The sequence below is a fragment of the Semicossyphus pulcher genome, unplaced genomic scaffold (genome assembly GCF_022749685.1).
Source record: "Semicossyphus pulcher isolate SPU_LCO1_2020_fin unplaced genomic scaffold, fSemPul1.0.p SCAF_14, whole genome shotgun sequence".
NCBI lineage: Eukaryota > Metazoa > Chordata > Actinopteri > Labriformes > Labridae > Semicossyphus > Semicossyphus pulcher.
The window spans coordinates 26590122-26612146 of NW_027211648.1; the positions used below are offsets into that span (position 1 = coordinate 26590122).

General features: G+C 40.9%; 1 protein-coding gene and 1 pseudogene across 1 annotated transcript; one reads left to right on the forward strand and one right to left on the reverse strand.

Annotated features, from left to right (window-relative positions):
- LOC138590759 (NACHT, LRR and PYD domains-containing protein 12-like) overlaps nucleotides 1-22025 on the reverse strand; it is a 152469-nt pseudogene that overhangs the window by 54927 nt on the left and 75517 nt on the right.
- Nucleotides 847-19057, forward strand: LOC138590922 (NLR family CARD domain-containing protein 3-like). Its single transcript, XM_069661362.1, has 9 exons — nucleotides 847-945; nucleotides 1257-1424; nucleotides 2249-2368; nucleotides 3286-3521; nucleotides 6817-7286; nucleotides 7401-8617; nucleotides 15153-15326; nucleotides 17176-17349; nucleotides 18627-19057. Exons 2-9 carry the CDS (start codon nucleotides 1294-1296, stop codon nucleotides 18844-18846), a joined length of 2742 nt encoding a protein of 913 aa, XP_069517463.1. The 5' UTR covers nucleotides 847-945; nucleotides 1257-1293; the 3' UTR covers nucleotides 18847-19057.

The following is a 22025-nucleotide window of genomic DNA, read 5'->3' on the forward strand; positions in this document are numbered from 1 at the left end:
CGGAGTGTCAAGGAATTTGTCCTCAATGTTTCAGAGCATTAAGCCGGCCTCAGACCCACTGCGCTAACCTGTTAGCTTAGCTACCTAACCCGTAACCATCTGTGGAGGCAGCAGGAAAAAATCAGCACTGTCATCATTTCAATATAAATAAACATTCTGAACTTACAAACCAGATAATGACATTGATTATTACCAAAATTCAATGTGTTTAATTCCCTCCCTTAGAAGGTGGTGCCTCTTTCTTAATAAGTGCAAATAATATGTTTTATTTTCATGAATAGTTACTTGTGCTACATGAGAAAAGATGAGATTTGATTCTTCTAGAGTCTCTACTGAAGTCATGCAAATCTCCCAGTATACATGACTCTGGCGTGAGTGGAACGTCAATATTGATGTAAGTTGTCGTTTGCTTTGTAACGCCATCCCAAAGATCTTTAACTCTTTGCACTCCCACAGCAGAACATGCAGAGTTCCTTCAGTAGCACCACATTTAACACATTTACCATCATCTCTTACGCCCATTTTGCACCACTGTGAAGGAATGTAATAATATCTGTTTAGTATTTTAAGTTGCATTTGTTTGTTTTCAGTACAGCGAGTATTTTTCCATTCATCATTCCATGAATTATCAGCTTCAAGTCTTTCATCCAGTTCAGTGCACGGTTCTTAAATTGATCACCTATGCCTTCTTTTAATGTTGTGTGAAAGATTTCAACTCTATTCTGAACACGTCTTTCTGAGGCAGCTTTGAAGTGTGTTCATGAAACATCATCGACTCACCATGTTTCCTGTAAATGGAGAGGGGAGGAGCAACCTGATCACGGGATACAGGCTCAACAGGGCTGGAACATGAAAGTGAAAGTGTTCAGTCACTTCACGACGGAGCAGACTCCACCATTTTGAATCGATGGCGCAGCAGGAGACAAAACTGAAGGTTGAGGCAGGGTGAGTGTTAATAAACATTTGTATCATTTTACTGTTAAAGTCTCTGAGTCACTTTTCCACCTGTGGACTGTAGAGGAAAGAGAACTTAGAGTATATTCTAAAGTTTGTTTCATCTGTGGACACAAAGTGTTGATTGGCTGAATAAGTTACATTAAACCGTCAGTAACTCACGAAAACAAGCAGAGATATAAAGAACACTGAGCAGGTGGAGCGCTGACTGGTTTTATTAAACTGTATACTGTGTGTGTGTGTGTGTGTGTGTGTGTGTGTGTGTGTGTGTGTGTGTGTTACTTCCTGTTCTCTCGTTCTAGCGTGTGACCCTTGAACAGACGTGTTTTTCTCAATAAGATGAGTGTTTGTGTGGAGGAAGAGGAGGACAGAGCAGAGTCTGGAGTTTCCAGCTGTCTGTCTCTGAAGAGTGACCGGTCCAATGATCATCCTCCGTTCTTCAGTAATGAACCTGGACCCTCAGACACAAAGTAAGAGACTGTTGTTACTGTAAACTGACCTGACAGACGACGATGCATTGAGGATGAATACTAAATGTTTTGCTAATAGATTTATATTCATGGTGCAGAAACTGTTCTACAAAAAAAAAAACCGTTTTATATCCACAAACTTCTGATGATTTTCCTGCAGGAAAACACTTGAAATCTCCATTTCAGAATTTATACCTCCAGAAAATATAGGATTCATTACTGTTCAAAATCTGCTTCAAATGTTTCATTAATTTTTTATGTTTTTACTCAGAATATTGTGTTGGTTTGTGCAATATTAAACATATCTTTATGATATTTATTTTTCTGGTTTGTTGTTTTGTCTTTAGTGTACGACTGTTGGTTACATGTAGTTTAAAGTTGTTTGCAGCTGTGTCTGTGTGCAGCTCTGTTACCCAGGGTGAACTTCCCTCTGGGACAGTTGACTTGTCTTATCTTTAACTCACTGCTTGTGTAAAACATGGTGACGAAATGTTATCAGGACACTAAATGGCTGCTGTCAGTTGCCATCTGGAGGAAAGATGTACTCTAACTATTGGACAGAGTAAACTGTTATCTACTGCTGAGGTGAAACAATTATTATAACTGTTGTTACTGTTATACAACAAAACATTTATATGATTCATTTCAGTTCATTTGTTCCTCTTAGTATCAGTGACAGCTGTCAGTCACCTTAAACAGCTGTCAACTAATCTAAGAAGAATAATACAAACCTTTCAATCTCCTTTTTATCAACAGCAGCAGTAGAATTGGAGATTTTATCAAGGACTCATGTGATATAAATAAAAACATCTTGTGTGTTGCAGAGTTCAGCCCAACAGACAGAGAGCAGAGTCTGCAGTATCCAGCTGTCTGTCTCTGAAGAGTGACCGGTCCAAAGGTCGTCCTCCACTCTTCAGTAATGAACCTGGACCCTCAGACACAAAGTAAGAGACTGTTGTTACTGTAAACTGACCTGACAGACGACGATGCATTGAGGATGAATACTAAATGTTTTGCTAATAGATTTATATTCATGGTGCAGAGTTATTACTGCAGAAACTGTTTCAAACTAAGGTGGATATATTCTGAGTTTGAGAATAATATAATCATATCATAAAATAATAATTTAGTGATTATTATTGCTGAGTTTTCTGCGTTATGAAGTGTTACTTTCATTGCATGCTGGGATATATGTAAATAAAGTAAGAACAGGAGGAACAATCAGAAACGTGTTGCAGTTACAATGTGGTTAGAAAACGTAAAGAAAAGACTTCATGTGTTTAAATGTGTTTATTCAGGACGAGGAGCACAGCAGGCTCTGAGACTCGGTGAGTGTTGTTGTTCAACTAGAGAGAAAGACACAAACATCTCATATGAAACACTGCAGCACACTGACATCATTGTATTTGTGACAGTACTACAGAAGACATGAAGAGACTGAAAACAAAGGCACCTGTCTGGACTTGAACCTGTGACACCTCTGTGACATGCTGTGTGTCTGAGCCTGCTGCTCGACCTCAGTTTAATTTAGGCCACTTCTGACCTCAGTTCAAACATCACTGACTCAAGCTGAGCCGCCCACAGTGACTGTAAAACAGTGAAGCACATAATCAGCTGTCTTTAATGGAAGGCTTTTACTGTGAAGCAGCTGCAGGAAGTGTTGAGTTTGTATTAATAACAAACTACAGGCAGATCACACAATGTTTAATAAGACTGTCTGATAGGAAAGCAGTTAATTAATGACAAACACTTTTACTGCTCTCTGTGAGCTATCACAGCTTCTAGACAGTGTCGATCACATGGTGATATTTTTCTACCAAATTCAACAAATCATTTTAGTCATGAAGAAATGTGTTCACAGAGAGAAGAAGAGGAGTCATGTTTCTGTGGAGGAGCAGCCGTCCTGCTGTGCTGTGTGTCAGGACGTCCTGAAGGATCCAGTCTCTACCAGCTGTGGACACTGGTTCTGCAGACAGTGCCTCACCTCATACTGGGACCAGTCTGGTTCATCAGGAGACTCCTCCTGTCCCCAGTGTGGAAAAAGATCCAGAACAACACCTGGACTGCAGACAGCCAGTGAGACCAGCACTTTACAAAGTAAGACCGTCCATCAGTCTGCTGATGTCATCGTGTCTGAAAACACGGCTTGTTGTTTTAATACAGAGACATTTGTTGTGTCATTCAGCACCAACATTAAGATCTTTATAAATACCATTACAAATGAACTGATGTGTTCTGCTCCAGCATACATATCTGCTCTGTGTCGCTCGTCCCGTGTTCTCCTTTGAGGAAAAATCTGAACCCAAAACAAATGTATATTTAACATGTTGTGATTTTATTGTAGCACCCCCTGTCTTTGCTTAAAATATCAGCATGCTGCTTGTTCTCCATCAGGAAGAACTTTTAAACTGCTGCTGTTCACCATAAACTGTATATAAGAAGAGGGACGTAGCCCCTGTGATGTCACCGCTTTTGTTTGTGGACAACAGTTTTGAGGCCTTTAGTTTATTTTCCTTCAACATCTTGGTTTTTGGATACAGAAGTGACCGTATTTGGACGAGAGGGGGGAACTGAAGAGGAGGGAGGGATTGGCAAACAGTAAATGATTAAAGTTATACAGTTATGCCAAAGCTAACTCATGACTTTGTTATTTAGATAACAAGCTAAGCTAACAAGCCAGGTGTTGTCTACACAGACCTCTTAGACAGTCTGTTGTTACAATGAACCGCTCAGCAACACATTTTATTTGTCTGATAATTGCATGAAAAATTCTCCAGAAGGCACCAACGTGGAGACATGGCAGAGAGGTTCAGTTCAGTGAGGAAAATGAGCTAAGCTGACGCCCAGCAGGCAGCAAACGGCATCCACCTGTCACTCAAAGAGTTCAGGCCCTTAATAATGCAAAATTATAAGTCTAAATATAATTAAAATGGCTGAGTCAAATAAAGATGACCCTCATTCAGACGTCATAACGAAATGAGCTGTAGAGAACAAAACAGTTTTTAGTCCCAGGCTGTAAACATGTTTATTTCTGCTGTAAAGTTGGGGATTTTAACATGGGGTCTGTGGGGATTGACTCACTTTTGGAGCCAGCCTCAAGTGGTCATTATGGGAACTTCAACTGTTTTTGGCACTTCTGTTTTGGTTTAATTTTTCAGCTCCTGAGGTTTCTGTCTGATATAAACATTTGCTGTTGCTGCTGCTTCACATGAAAGTTTTCCATCAGCAAACCAGCGGGTAGGGTTGTCACGGTGACCGCAGTACCGTAATACCACGGTGATGTAAGGACTTTTAATATCATAGCTTGCCTACTTGAAACCCCATGTTCAATATATGAACTGAAAATGAAATAAAATGTGTAAACTTAATAAACTTAGGCTAAATATTATCCAGTATGAGCAGTGAAGCACCGTTTATCCCCCCTGTGTTTATATAAAGAGATTTGACAAGGAGCACTGAAGCTGTTCTGGAGGCTTGTGGTGGCCTGACTCCATACTGAGACACTTCATCTTGCATTAGTAATTTTATATTATTTCATTGTACTCTATTTAATCTTTTCTATTTGCTGATCTCATTGTTATGTTATTCATCCCTTTGATACACAGTAACTGAGCATCTCCTTTATTTCACCGCATGTTTACTTTGCATCTCTGTGCACATGACAAATGAAGAATCCTTGAAACTAGACTATTACATCATTTTGGGTCTACTGTTGCCCACTTTTCTGACAAGACAGCACTACTACGATTAAAAACAAACACCAATAACAACAATAAAAGACCAACACCACACAGTTGCTATCTCACCTCTGTAGGTAGCCTCTGAAGTTCACCTGGGCCCAGTGTGCAGCGTTTCTTGGCCAGCTGCTGCTGAGACACATCTTTCAGTGACATCACAGTATTTTCTTTCGCCATTATACTGTACCTAGCTGACACTACACTGCCGTGCCTGTCTTAATCTCAGTCTGATACACTGAACGTCAACGAGTCCGACTAATTCTGACCCAATTTATGACTCGTACTCGTGCTCGCTCTCTTTTACCTGCCACCTAGTGGTTGGTGGTTTCAGCAGCTGCTGCTAGATGGATAAATGCTGTCAGGGCGCTGGTGATGTGCGCCCTGTCTACTCCTATCTCTTGTATTGAGGAGGAGCAAACTGCTCATGTGCAACTTATAACGAGGGTCAGCGGACAAACAACGGAAACACGTGACCTATCAGTAACTTTAGACGACGTAAACATTTTAAATCTACATTTTATTGCAGATTATACACTTTATTCACCAACATGTAATACTTACCTTGCTAATAAAAAAATTTATAAAATAAAAAGAAATTTCAAATGAATGTAAAGTCTTGTTCAGTGGAGGTCTAGGACGTCGGGAGTGGTGGGACGGCGCCCTAGCGCCCTCTATTGGCCAGCTGCCACTGATCAGTGTGTTTTCTGCGTCTCTCAAGCAACATTTTTATGGTGTACTGTATGCATTAAACAACAAACAAAGCATATACTGATATGCTGAGCCAGCTTCACAGACCTACATGTCTGCAGAGCACTCCTAAGTCATTATTCAAACAGGGGTCTCTCCCTCTCTCTCAGTGCAGTAGTTAGACCCGCTGTCACGCAGTAGCGATCAAATTAGTGATGTCCAATCAAAATGTAGTCGATGGCCCAATTTTGTATAAAGGTAAACATTCTTACTGGTTTAAATCAACATTTTTATAGTTGTCCCCATCTTTGCTGTCCAAGAGTTTTGCACAAAAATATATATTATTTGCATTTAAGTATTTAATTAGTGTTAAAACTGTGTAATCTTCGTCATTTAAGAAGCAACAATATAAGTAACAATAGCCTGACAATAAAGCTTACTTATACTTCACTAAAATCAGCATGAATAAAAACACAAAAGATACATGGCGGTAATACCGCATACCGCTCGGTTGAGCCGTCCTAAATCACCGCAGGGTAAATTCCTTCACCGCGACAGCCCTACCAGCGGGAGGATTTTATTTTGCAGCAGCTATAGGAAATGTAGTGTATTTGTTACAGAGATTGTCAGTGCTTTGTTAGTGGTTCCAATCATTCAAAGAAGGTCTACACAACAAGATGTGAACATCGTCTGCATGATTTTATCAGTGCATCAGTTTTAAATATTGCAGTGATGAAGAAACAGCCACAGTGAGCTGTTTAGATGAAGCGCTGCAGACGAGCTGCTGAGGATCAACCTGTTCTCTCTGCTGTCAATCAAACACGTTCACTGACACACAGTCAGAGGCTGATTTGGACTCAACTTTAACACTTTATATTTTCATATATTGATCTTTTTTAGTAACAAGATAATCACCAGATTGTCAAATGTTCTTGTTTCGTCTCATTTTGTTCTCTGTTTTGTGACAGGTGGTCAGCAGGAGGTTTTCGATCAACATAAGATCAGTCTGAGGAGGAGATGTGAACGTGTGACTGAAGGAACTGATGAACCAGGAAGTGGAACCCTCCTCAAAAGAATCTACACTGAGCTCTACATCACTGAGGGACAGAGTGAAGAGGTTAACACCCAACATGAGGTTAGACAGCTTGAGACAGCTTCAAAGAGGAAGACCCTCCATGACACTCCAATCAAGTGCCACGAAATCTTTAAATCCTTACCTGACCAACAGAGAGACATCAGAGTGGTCCTGACGAACGGCGTCGCTGGTGTTGGAAAAACCTTCTCAGTGCAGAAGTTCACTCTGGACTGGGCAGAGGGCTCGGAAAACCAAGATGTCAGTCTGCTGATTCTGCTTTCCTTCAGGGAGCTGAACTTGATCAAAGACGAGCAGTACAGTCTTCTCAAGCTGCTCCATGTTTTCCATCCAGCATTACAGAAGGTCACAGCAGAGACGCTCGCTGTCTGTAAACTGTTGTTCATCTTTGACGGCCTGGATGAAAGCAGGCTTTCACTGGACTTCACCAACAATCAGGTTGTGTCTGACGTCTCACAGGAGTCATCAGTCAACGTCCTGTTGATGAATCTCATCGAGGGGAATCTGCTTCCCAAGGCTCTCGTCTGGATAACTTCCCGACCTGCAGCAGCCAATCAGATCCCTCCTACGTGTGTTGACAGGTTAACAGAAGTCCGAGGCTTCACTGACTCCCAGAAGGAGGAGTACTTCAGGAGGAGATTCGGCGATGAAGAGCTGTCCAGCAGAATCATCTCACACATGAAGACATCCAGGAGCCTCCACATCATGTGTCTAATCCCAGTCTTCTGCTGGATCACTGCGACAGTTCTGGAGCACATGTTGACCACAGGCCAGAGAGGAGAGCTGCCCAAGACCCTGACTGACATGTACTCATACTTCCTGCTGGTTCAGACCAAGAGGAAGAAGCAGAAGTATGATGAGGGACATCAGGTGAGTCCTCAGGAGCTGATGGAGGCTGACAGGGAAGTTCTTCTGAAGCTGGGGAGGCTGGCGTTTGAACATCTGGAGACAGGAAACATCATGTTCTACCAAGAAGACCTGGAGCGCTGTGGTCTGGATGTCACAGAGGCCTCGGTGTACTCAGGAGTTTGTACTGAGATCTTTAAAACAGAGTGTGTGATCTTCCAGAAAACAGTCTACTGCTTTGTTCATCTGAGCGTTCAAGAGTTTCTGGCTGCAGTCTACATGTTCCACTGTTACACAAACAGCAACACACAAGTACTGGAGGCTTTCCTAGAAGAGAACAAACACATCTATTATAGACAGTTCTCATCCCTGGATGACGTTCTGAGGAGCGCCATGAGGAAATCCCTTCAAAGTCAGAGTGGTCACCTGGACCTGTTTGTTCGCTTCCTTCATGGCCTCTCTCTGAAGTCCAACCAGAGACTCTTAGGAGGCCTGCTGGGCCGGACAGACAACAGTCCAGAAATCATCCAGAGAGTCATCAACAACCTGAAGAAGATCAACAGTGATAAGATCTCTCCTGACAGAAGCATCAACATCTTCCACTGTCTGACTGAGATGAACGACCACTCAGTACATCTGGAGATCCAAGAGTTCCTGAAGTCAGAGAACAGATCAGAGAAAGAACTCTCTGAGATCCATTGCTCTGCTCTGGCCTACATGCTGCAGATGTCAGAGGAGGTTCTGGATGAGTTGGACCTGCAGAAGTACAACACATCACAGCAGGGAAGACAGAGACTGATTCCAGCTGTGAGGAACTGCAGAAAGGCTCGGTAAGTCCAGATGTGATTCACATTTTAAATCCGGGTTAATAAGTCGTTTAGTTCTTCAGATATCAACACTATAGAATTATCATTACTCTTAAAATACTGTTCCACTTGTTTATTCATAAATCTATTGTCTTTTGTATTCTGTCACTGACGTTCTTGAGCTGTTTCAGAAGTTTTCAATGCAAAAATGTTGTTTTTCAGTCAGTTTTGTTTCTAGCTGTTAAGTTCATGAAAGAAAAGCTGTTCTATTTATTTCTAATATGTGTTACATTTGACTTTTTTACTATACAGCATTGGTTCATGAAGGCAACATGCAAACCTGTTTAAACACATGAAGGATTTAAGAGTTTGTTGTTGAGGTTTTATCACAGCAGCATTTAATCACACCATATAACAGTATTTAACAGTTATCAGTAAAGTTATTACTACATGAGTAGATTCTACAAGGTGTGCTATATAATCACTGACTATAACCACTATTCTTAAAAGTTTCAAATAAGTTCTGAGGAACAAAAAGTGAGGACAGAGGATGTTCGGGGACCAAACACACTCAACTTTATTTTTTCTGTTTCTACAGTGCACTTTATTTTGTTTTGTGATGCTCTGTATATATCCAGTATTTCTGTTTTCAAAGCACTTTGTAAACTTATATCTAGGGCTGCGGCGAGTAGTCAACGTAATTGATGACGTCCACGCTGAAAATGGAAAGGTTTTTCATTGGGGGAGGGGTACTCTGATGAAATATATTTCAGCCTTTGGCCCTGTTAATATACATGGAGCCTCATTCACCTTCATTACACTTCAAAAAACATCATATAATAAAAACTGTGATGCAGACTTGCAGCGGTGAGAGGGGGAGAGGGTGATCACGGATTGAAGTGGTGACTACAGCCCGACCGATTTATCAGTCAGCGGATTTAATCGGCTGACATTCGCATTTCGCAGATATATCGATATTGGCGTACAGGTTCTCCGATATGAATGACTTCAATTTTAACAGTGCTCTAGGAGAAAGCCATGTTACCTCCTGACAGGCAGAGGGCGCTTTAATAATTTTGACAGCATGTGAGCTAGAGTTTGGTCTTTGTGCTTGTCATTAAAATACAGCTGAAGTCAACAAATGTAAAAGCCTCATCACTTGAGGTTACAACTATAAACCAGCACAAAAGTGACAATTACTAACATATGCCATATGCAAAACATATGTTCTGAACTGACACATTACAGTAACAAAAATTATTTTTTGCGTTTTGGAACATGAATAGCAAACTTAACAACTTAAACTGCTCAGTCAGCACTAGGCAGCAGGCATGATGGGAAATGAGGACGTCCCTATCGCTGCCAGAGTGCGCGTCACAGCTGAGCAGAGCAGCACACACAGTGAAGGGAAGCATTAGGAAGCATTATCTTTCTCATACAGAACGAAACATTGTGAACAACAAACTCATGTTAAAATCACAGTAATCAGCCAAAGACAGCTTGCCTTCAGAGCGCCGCTGTTTCTAACATCTGCACATCTGTTACGACCTCACCAAAGGCTTCCAAATCAAAGAGGCCAAACATAATAAAGAGTCCGAGTAGTTGCCAAAAAACAACAAGAATTTATTTATTAAAAATCACAATAACCCACAAAACAACCCATTTCAAAATCAAACCTAAACAAATACTGATGGGCCGGCCAAACCAAGCAAAAGACACTCAGACCAGCCCACAAAGGGCCGTAGGATCTGGTGTCTTTCCTTCTTCCCTAAACCTAATCAAAAACTAAACCCTAGTGAAGAAACAAAACCGAAAACTAGACTACCGGTCCCATCAGAAAATAATTAGCTCCAGCTACTCCTGCTGCTGCTGTGAAACCATCAGAAGAGAGGAAGAGAGCGTCGTGTTTTCTGCCCCTCCCTTTTATGGTCTCTCCTCCAAATCAGGTGGATCACCAACACCTGAAAGAATTAGCAGGGTGAGTACAGACCTAAACACAAATAGCCAGTAGGGGGAGCGCATGTAACAGCATCTAAACTGCGCAGACGAGATCCCGTGTGCACACTCTGGCTCTCAGTTAGTTTGAAGTTCGATAATAACGAAGAGACGAGAGCTTTAAGCTTTATTATCAGTTCAGTTCAGTTCAGAAAACTTTATTTATCCCATACGGGCAATTCAGTTTACAGCTCCCAGTTCAATAAGTTAGAAAAAAAAGAAAAAGCACAACACATACAACAATCATTCATTGTACATACAACTCTGACACTCAACTCTCAGTTGTCAGTGAATCAGTTCAACTCATGGTTTCCCCAGCAGCGATGTCTTGTACATGTGCAAATATGCGAAAAAAATATTCCAACACGGAAGAATGAGTTAATAGGATAAAGATAAAATAAGTAAATAAATAAATAAGAACCACAAAGCACAAATCTACTCATCATTGGCATTCATCAGCCTAATAACTGAAGGGATAAAAGAATTAGAGTAACGATTTGTCTTCCTCAGGGGGGCATAGTAGCGCCGCCCTGAGGGCATTACAGTAAATTCACTGGACATGACATGGTCTCCCTGCTTCAGGATGCATTTTGCTTTCTGGACCACACGTTTCTTCCAGAGCTCACTCAGGTCTGTGAGCTGGACTCCAATCATCTTGGAGCAGACTCTGACGATCTGATTCAGACTGTTCTTGTCCTTCACTGACAGACCATTGAACCAGCAGATAAAAGAGAACGTTAAAAGACTCTCAATAAAAGAATGATAGAAGGAACATAGAATGGTTTTAGAAACTCTAAAAGAGTTGAGCTTCCGCATCAGGTGGATTCTTTGTTGTCCCCGTTTGACAAGTGACTCTGTGTTTTTGTCAAATTTGAGATGGGAGTCAAATATGGTTCCTAAGTATTTGTAGGTTTCCACAATTTGAACTGGTTCACCGTGTATCTGGCTGTTTTGTGGCTCTGCACTGTTCTTTCTCAAATCAATGATCAACTCCTTTGTTTTCCTTACATTAAGATCCAAGAAGTTGTCATCGCACCATTTGATAAAATCATTTAGAGCCAAGCCATGATCCGACTGTGGATCCTGAAGAAGAGACAGCAGAGCGGTGTCATCAGAGAATTTGACCAAGTGACTGCCCTCTTGTGAAGCTCTACAGCTGTCTGTATACATAATAAAAAGTAATGGCGAGAGCACACAGCCCTGAGGGGAACCAGTGCTACAAGTGATGGGGGTAGACATGTGGTCATTAACGAAGACACGCTGCACTCTGTCTGTTAAGAGGTTTAAAAGCAACAATAAGATCTGATCTGGGAGCATAAAATCAGAGGCTAGCTGTTCAATTAAAATGTGGGGCTGCATTTTATTGAAAGCGGAAGAAAAATCTGCAAATAAGAGTCTCACATGGGATTTGGGTTTTTCAAGGAGCTTTAGTGCTCTGTCTTAAATGAAAAGTTTGCGTCATTAACACCTTTACCAACTTGACAAGCAAACTGCAGTGGATCTAATCTGCCATCAATTAGGGAGACCACATTTCCTTTTAAGATTTTTCAAAGTTTTTCATCACAAGAGATGTCCGTGCTACTGGTCTGAAGTCATTAAAATCTCTTGGATGATTTATCTTTGGCACTGGAATAATAGTGGATGTTTTCCATAATTGGGGCAGGTACCCACTCCCTGCGCACATCTGAAAGAGTACTGTGAACACCTCACTGAGTTGGTCTGCACAGTGACGCAAAGTGCATCCACAGATGCCATCAGGCCTTCCTTAATCTTATCTGCTAGTTTTACAGCGGTTATGCTCTAAACAACAAGCTTACACGTCTACACTTCTGTACAACCCAGCAGGAATATACAGGATTTTGTTTTAACAAGCCATCGTCGCGCTGCTGCCAGGTGTGTGCGTCTGTCTACTCCGCCCTCAGCACACCTGCAGCTCCTTCCAGCAGTGAGACACACGCGCGCGGACTGTTCTCAGTCACAGAACGGCAAATGAAGAGGTTTTGTGAAGTCCCTTTCACGTCTTATAAAGATGTAAAAGTTACGATGTTACGGTGTCACAGACAGACAGAGAGCAGAGCAGAGAGATAGCCATGTCACCGTCATGTTACGTGTTGATTGAGTCCCGACCTGCGGACTGTTGGCTGAGCTCCAGACCTCTGCCCCGCGATAGACAGTCCATAGATCGTCCAAAATGCCCCAAACAGAGGAGAATAATAAGAATAGAAACACAGACGAAGGGCAGATCCTCTGCAGATACAGACACCAGCTCACACTTCTCCTGGATTATGATGTTGATTAAGAGGGAATATTTAATATGGAAAATCCTGCTCATGAAGCCTTTTATTACTATTATTAACAGTATCAGTCTGTCAGATGAGCTGGTCTGTTTAGTGACTTTTATCTGTGTGAAGGTGGGAAAAACAAGAAACTCACTTTTGTTCCTACTTTGTGTTTTTGTGTTATACTCACTTCTATTTAATTTGATATTTTATTGTAGTGCGATTTAAGTTGCTACAGAAACACTATTTTATTAGAATTTTGTATGACATGCAAATGTGACAATAACTTTTCAGATTTGGAATTTTAATATTTTAATTTCAGATACATTTTGAACATATGTGAGTATATCGGCTGATGTATCGATATCGGAACTTTTTTACTCCCTAATATCGGAATCGGCATCGGCCCCAAAAATCCAATCTCGGTTGGGCTCTAGTGATAACGTGAGATAAAACTTTGTTCCATCATGAAGCCTGATGCTCCTCTACAGCTCTGTGTTTATCAGGGAAATATATGAACTACACAGCAGACTGGAGTCTCTGTTAAAAGTGACAGACAGAAAGATCTGCGTGATTAAACGTGTGTGTCCTGCCCGCGCTGCGTTATTGTAAACTATGATGAACTGATTGAGCCAGGTACAGAGCATGAGAAACACACAGAGTGAGGCTAGAGCGAGGGGAGGTTGCCCAGTGCCACTAGTTAATCGATCGCGGATGGCGTCGTTCTCTCGGATTAAAATAAAAATAAAAAAGCTAAAATTGGTCGCCAAATATACTTGGGCGTCTGTTAATACACCTGCGCGGCCCGTCCAAGTAAAGTCTATGTGTGTGAAACCCTGTGGATGATGGACTGCCAGAAAAGGCAAAACCACCTTGAGTGTCGTCTATTTATTAGTAGGGAGAGCTTTTTAAAATCTTCTGTCTTCGTAGCTTCTGTACACTCACTGTCAAAATAAAATGAACTCAAACAGAAGGGTTTATTAGATTTTTTGGAGGAAAAATCATCATTTAAATTAATCGATGAATCTGTAAAAAAGTCGATCGATTAATCGATAGAAAAATTGTCATTAGTGGCGGCCCTACTTATATCTACAACGTGCTGTAGATAAAGGAGAAGTATTATTAGTGTTATTCAGATTGAGTGTCTCATGTTTGCTGCAGCCACTGTGGCCACAGGTGAAAACTATGGGATCATGTTGAGCGCTGTAACATAGTGATTTGGTAGCACAAGCAGAGAATCGTCATCAAATCTTCAAACTGATTCAGAAATGTTCGTTCCACAACAATATCTATGAACAGTTTGCTAACATGAACTAACATTAGCTTCTGTGAACTGCTGCTCATACGACACAGACTGTCACAGTAACACCCCTGAGTGTGTTGAACCGAGCAGTGGTGCATTTAGTTGCTTATGAATTCCACATTTGAAAGAGGGAGGTTGTGTTACATGGCTGTGTTTTGAAGTGTTTCCTGATATTCTGTTGCTCACAGAAAGAAGCTGACAGGTGTTTCTCTCTCTTGTTGCTGTAGAGAAGAGTAGTAGCAGGAAATGCACAGCTTCCACCAATATTTAAGGTCTGATGAATATCTCAGAACATTATGGTGAGATTCAGACTTTTTAAGAGATCGTGTACACACCAATGTTATTGATCTTAATACTGATACAGTGACAACATCTTTCTGATGACGTCATGGTAACGATAATGAAACCTTACCGGTTTGTTAACTATGTTTGTTTGCTGAATAAGTTCTTCAGATGCTCACAACAGAATGTAGACGACAAAACTTCATGCACTCAGCTGTCATACACATCAAAATGTTTGATTATAATATGATTTAAATATGTACACGTCTAATACTGTTAAAAGGTTCCTTTTGTTTCGATCCCACTTGACAGCAGTCACTGAATTTTCCCACTCATGCACGTGAACCTGAAAGCAGCAGGTAGCCAGCAAAGACAGATCGTCTTTCTCGACTGTAATTGTTAACTAAGTTGTAAAAAAGGTTTGTAATCAAGACGTCCTCATGCTAACTCTTTGGAGACAGACATTTTCTCCTCCTTTATCTGCACATTAAAGCAAATCAAAGATTCAAAGTGTGCAGGTACGAGAGGGAGTGAGGAGAATTATTTTTTCATGTCAAACACAGAAAGATAAGATGAGCTGAACCCTGAGGTGAACAGCAAACTTAGATTGTTATTTAGTCTGATGTGTCAAACTGTCATGAAGTAAACACAAAGGGTCTCTTTCATTGTAACATATCATGTAATTTATGTGTCATTACAGACTTTCTTACTGTGGACTGTCAGAGACTCACTGTGAAGTTGTGGCCTCAGCTCTGAAGTCCAACCCCTCCCATCTGAGAGAGCTGGACCTGAGTGACAACAAGCTGCAGGATTCAGGAGTGAAGCTGCTGTCTGCTGGACTGGAGAGTCCAAACTGTAGACTGGAGACTCTAATGTAAGTTTACTGACTGTAGCATGTAGTTTTTCTTATGTGTTCAATTCAACTCCTTGACTGAGGTTGAAAGTTTTGGGTGGTTAATCTTCAGGATTGACCTGATCACAGATCTGAAGAAGTGATTTTAAAATGTTCTGTCTTTCCAAATGGCTGAACAACAAGTGAAGAAAAGAAAAGAGATATTCACTGTTTGAAAGTTTCCACACGACTCACATTGGTGTCGATCACACAGTGAAGATGATGTCAGCACTGACGAGGCTGTAATGTGTGTGAGGGATGTGAACGATGTCGTAGATCTGATGATAGCAGATGAAAACCGGCTGCAGAGAGTTTGAGCTTCTGTGTAAACAGACAGAGAGACAGGGTCGATAAAGAAAAGGGAGTCATGAATGCAGAGCTCAGTAAAGGTGAAGGAAGGAACTGTGATGATCTTCATGGTATCAGAAGCTGACGCCCCACACAGCTGCTGTGGTGTGGTGTGCATCAAAGCAGAGCTAAGAGTAATAAACAGCAGCCTAACAGCGGCCAAAACAACACGACAGAGCAGGATTCAAAGTCTGTGTGAAGATTTAAAAAAGGACTCTGATGTAATTACTCCAAAAATATCAGTCATAGTGTTTGTGATTCACAACATGAACAGACTGTAAATATATGCAGATTTTATTGTTCAAAGTTCAGTCAAACTTTAGAAGCTTAATAAAGATTAAATTACACATCAAAGTCATTTGAACATGTCAAAAGGTGCAGCATCCTTCAAAAGAACAAGTGTTACACCTGGTTAAAGCCACATGAAGTGATGATTCTGAATGACAGCGTTAAGTTTGAGTTATCTGAGCTTCTATATTATTTCCTGTTATTCTTTCTAACAGATCAAAGTGTTGCTTTGTTTTCATGTCAGCATTGAGGAACTATTTGAAGAAACAGACCTTTAGATTTCAGCCAAAACAAATCAATAGTCTGCACCAGAAACATGTTTGTCTTAATGGAGAGGTTCATATTTCTTCAGGTCAATCTAAAGACAACACTCACATTCCCATATGCACATATATTTATAGAGTTATTTTCTGTCTGTCATCATTCCCTCTGTCCATACTGTCTGTGAAGAAATCCTCTTCTAACCTGACTCCAATGTTACGAGATGGAGGACAAACATTCACACTCTTTCACTTCACAAAAATGACTTTTACAGTTTAGCTGAAACTAATAAGAGGCTTCAGCAGACTGAGCTACACATATCAAGTGTTTGTGTTTGACTGTCTCCTTGTTGAGCTGCAGTGGAGGAATAGTGACTCAAAGAGTGAATTTGGTTGTAAATAGTTTGAACCTTTGGTGGACACAGACTTGATTTGGCTGACTCAGACTGCTGAAGCTTCATATTAGTTTCACATGAACTTATGGAGTTTATCCTGCTGTGTAGTTTTGTTAGGAAGGGACCACTTCACACTCACTGGGGACAGTAGGAATCATTGCTGCCACTAATGAGTCTTTAATGTGTAGAAAGCATGTGGCTGTTATTTTAAGACTTCAACAAATGTGGACATCTCCTTTTATTCCATAGACCTACTAAGCCCCCAAATACAGTAAGAAGAAGGTCATTTAATAAATGAATGAATGAACAGTGTTTAGTCCAACATGTCTGATGTGTTCATGATTCTCTAATTACAGACGTGACTGAGATCAGCAGCATGTTATTAACCTGTGCTGACATGAAAAGGTGTATGAATGTTCTGTTGACATTTGGATGATGACTGCAGAAGGCTGACGTCATGATGATCCACAGAACACAATGGAAAAGTCACTCCACTCATTTGAAGGAAAATCTGTAATTTTGTCTTCATTCTTTATTCAGATTGAGTGGCTGCAGTTTGTCAGAGATGAGCTGTGCTTCTCTGGCCTCAGCTCTGAAGTCCAACCCCTCCCATCTGAGAGAGCTGCAGCTGAGTGACAACGAGCTGCAGGATTCAGTAGTGAAGCTGCTGTGTGGTTTTCTGGAGAGTCCACACTGTAGACTGGAGACTCTGAGGTCAGAAACCATGTTTTACTTCTGTGCTGAGATTAATATGATGTGAAAGTTGTGTTGACACTAAACTGCAGACATGAGGCTGATATTATACTGATCCACACTGAGTATCTTAATGCTGAAGTCTATTTTCTTCTTCACTGCTTTAGTCCATTGACTGTAGCAGAGCAATGTTGAGTTCCACATTTAAAACCTTCATAGAACAAGAAAAATCCTACACTGTATAATTCACTGTGAACCTCTGAAACACCTGATTTCATCTTTTATTCCACATCATGTTTTTAAATAAATCAGTAATAGAAACATTTATTAATTATTTCAGTTTGTACGAGCAGAAAATAACAAATATATTCAGTATTTTCTTTTTCCAACATTTCGATTAAAATATTTGTTTCTTGTAACGACTGAAAAGTTTAAAGTGAAGATGCTTTGAGTTTATGGCTCCACTATTTCTAAAAGAAATACTGTCCATGTCTTTGTTCACATTCACCAAAATTCATTCGGACATATTTGGCATCTTGGAAACTTTAGTATTTTGAGTCGACTCTTCAGTTATTTTCTGCTGGTTTTTATTGTATTTCTTGTTTGTTGTGTTTGGCTGCACAACATGAGTTTGTATAGATGGAGCCACTGGTGCTTCTTGTGTTACGCTCCTGAAAAATGAGGAGAAATAATCACACAGTGATCGGGTGATGTTTCTCAGACACGTCTGAAGTTCAGTGAGGAAAGTGCTGTGATTTCTCCTGGTGAGGGATTAAAAGACCACTTTCAGCGTTACAGAAGACCTCTATTGCAGTTTAAACTCAACAACAAAGAATGAATCAAATGTTTCTAAATATCACCTAATTAGCATTACAACCATTTTAATAGTGTTTTAAATATGTGTTTTATTTGAATCAGTCGTCATAAATGTTTGATCTTTTTAACCTAATCACAGATTTTAACATCATCACAGACCAAGAAGCACTAAACTGTAACTTGTATCAGACTATGAGTGTGTTATATTTGAACTTGTCACACTTGCAGAGTTTAAGAGGTGAAGTCGCTGCGTCTTTATTGAAGCAGCAGCATGTTGTCATTAATATTAATGAGAGCTCTTTTTCACTTTGTGTATTTCACACATTTTAACCTGCATCCTGTTGTGTTCAGGTGTTTGGAGTTTCCTCTTTCTGAACTTTGACCTTCTTAACCTTCTTCAGCTCTGAACACATTATTAAACATTAAAGGATTTCATGCAGGAACATTGAATTCTAACGTCACATCATTTATTCTTTATTCAGATTGAGTCTCTGCTGGTTGTCAGAGATGAGCTGGGCTTCTCTGGCCTCAGCTCTGAAGTCCAACCCCTCCCATCTGAGAGAGCTGGAGCTGAGTGACAACAAGCTGCAGGATTCAGGAGTGAAGCTGCTGTGTGGTTTTCTGGAGAGTCCACACTGTAGACTGGAGACTCTGAGGTCAGAAACCATGTTTTACTTCTGTGCTGAGATTAATATGATGTGAAAGTTGTGTTGACACTAAACTGCAGACATGAGGCTGATATTATACTGATCCACACTGAGTATCTTAATGCTGAAGTCTATTTTCTTCTTCACTGCTTTAGTCCATTGACTGTAGCAGAGCAATGTTGAGTTACACATTTAAAACCTTCATAGAACAAGAAAAATCCTACACTGTATAATTCACTGTGAACCTCTGAAACACCTGATTTCATCTTTTATTCCACATCATGTTTTCTTGTTTATATAATTTTTTATTTGTATAGATCCAAATCATATCAAAGGTTATCTCATAGGGGTGGGCAAAAAAATCAATTCATGTAAAAATCACGATTCCTATCTTCTAAGATTCCAAATCGATTCATAACTTCCAAAAATTGAACTTTTTCCGTCTCACCGTGCGGACTTCGTGACCTCCTTAGAATACAAGGTACAAGACTCAACATATGCACTTGCCCGGTTGCCCCATGGTATGTTCATAACGCCCCAGGGCCAGTAGATAAAGCATTTAACTGGCCCGGTGTGCCAGTAGGATCCACAAGCCCAATCCTGCGGTAATTTCAATCCAATGTCAGCATCACTGCAGGCACTCCGGCTACTGCTGTCAACAACACTTTACACGCTACTCACTGAACTCGCAACAACTGTCATTCTAGAAGACGCTAATTGACGTTAGCAGGCCACCGCGGACTCTTGAAATGTTTTTAAACCTTCTAAGAAGGGCAACAGTTGGAAAAAAAACAGGGCGCACTGGACAATGAATTAAAAAAAAAGGAATAACACCGGGATAAACACACACGTTTTAGTTTTCTTACACACACGAGGGAGATTGACTGTAAACTGTAAACACGCGTGCAGCGCTGCTTCTGTCACAGATGTGCCTGCGGGATGATCAAGGCAAACAGGCAGTTACACAAGGTGGCTATAAGTGTGTCTATTGAAACCACTCCTCATGGCTACTCTTACTTTCATCAACCCAGGTTACATGCACGAGGTGGTGGGGTTGCTGTCATCCACAAAAATACCCTCAAGTGCAGCAGTTTTTCTACAGGCCCCTTTTCATCTTTTGAATCCTTGGCTTTTGTGATAGATGGCGGCTCATCAGTCTTCTGTTTGTTACTGTACAGACCCCCCAAACCAAACATTGACTTTATCAGTGAATTCTCTGATCTTCTTTCCAACATTGCCCCTAAATATGACAATATTCTTATTCTCTGAGATTTTAACATCCATATTTGCTGTCTCTCTGAAGCCATGACTCGTGATTTTATAAACCTGCTTGAATCCTTTGGTCTCCACAAGTCTGTGAATAGCCCAACCCCTGTTAAAGGTCATACACTAGATTTAGTTCTCTCCTCCTCCGGTCTCTCTATCTTAAACCCTGAAATAGAAGATTTTCATGTATCTGACCACAGAGCAATCATTTTTGACAAATCAAATTCAAATTGCCACACGTTTCTCCTGTCCGCCCTGCTCTTCTCCGCTCCCGCACTATGAATTCAACCACTGCCACTAGATTCACAGCAGCCTACAAAGAGGCTTCTAACATTAGAGGTGTTGAGGCTGCACCATCTCATGCGGACACAGAGCAAATCGTTGCTCTATTCAACAGTTCTTTCTTAGCCACCCTTGACTCTGTTGCACCGCTGAGAAATAAAAAACTCAAGCCTCTGGCCTGACCATGGCTAAATGACACTACAAGAGAAATAAGAAGAGCATGCAGAAGAACAGAGCGAAGGTGGAAGCGGGATAAACTGCAGATATCATTTCAAATCCTGAAAGATCTCTTGGATAAATACCAGCTGGCCGTCAAAAATGCAAAAGCTCAATATCATAATCCCATAGTACTTTTTGTGTGTTAAACTCCATCACCTCTTCCACTCAGTCCTCCTCCCTTGAAGATTCTGTCTCTAAATGTGAAGATTAAACCTTTTTCGAGACAAAGTCACTGACATCAGAGCTAGTATCATTCCTCCTGTAAATAGTATATCCATCTCTTCTGACAACACTGCAGTTCTAAGTTCTTTTAACCCCTATCACCTTAACAGAGCTCCATCATATTATCTCTTCTATGAAGACATCCACCTGTTCTCTTGACATTATCCCAACTAAACTCTTCAAAGAAGTGACTGGAACCATTAGTCCCAGTGTTCTTACAATCATCAACAGCTCCCTGGAGACCAGTCATGTTCCACAGTCTTTCCAACATGCAGTTGTCCAGCCACTCTTAAAAAAACAAAATCTAGATCCCTCAGTCCTCAGTAATTACAGACCCATATCTACCATTTCTCTCCAAAGTCCTTAATAAAGTTGTTTTTAACGAACTGTCATCTCACCTGGCTCAAAACTGCATTTTTGAAAAGTTCCAATCTGGTTTCAGAGCTCTACACAGTACTGAGTCTGCACCTCTGAAAATCACAAACGACCTCCATGTAGTTGCTGACTCAGGGAACTGCTCCATCCTCCTGCTCTTAGATCTTACTTCAGCTTTCCACACAGTAGACCATTCTATTCTCATTCACAGATTACACAAGTGGGCAGGAGTTATGTTATATTATTTAGAGAGAGACCCAACATGAGACCACCATGTATTTGAATGAAACATAAGATACTTGTGCCCTAATGATAAAGATAAGCGCTCAGTAAAGAAACCCCTCCCCTTGTGCCCTCATCCCAATACTTATAATTAACCTACCACATGACCCTTAGTGGTCACTGCCACCCAAGCAGCTTTGCCACCCTCAACAGACCCAGGCTCTGTCCTGCAAGCTCCAGGTATTGACAACACCGATACTACAATAATGTTTTTGAATGAAACACATGAAGCGAGTTTCACGCGAGAGACGAAACAGGCTGCCCTCGGGGTTCGGGGGTTTTACCTTAAATGTTAATTTTAATCTCCAACTTTAAAGACTAAATTTAACTTTGCTTCTGTCAGATAATTAATAACAACATATTACTTTAAATCTTAATAACAATCTCGGCTAGGTTTTCTATCCCCTTGTCCGGTTACCACCGTGGGTCTCCTCGTGGCCGCTCCTCGCTCACTGGCCTCATCCTCGACCTGAGACACTCATGAGCCTTGAGGCTTGCGGACACAGCAAGGGGGGGGAGGGGGAGTGAGGTTTCCCTATGTGATTCTCTCCCACTGGCTTCTGTAGGTCTCCCTGTTTCCTGACAAAC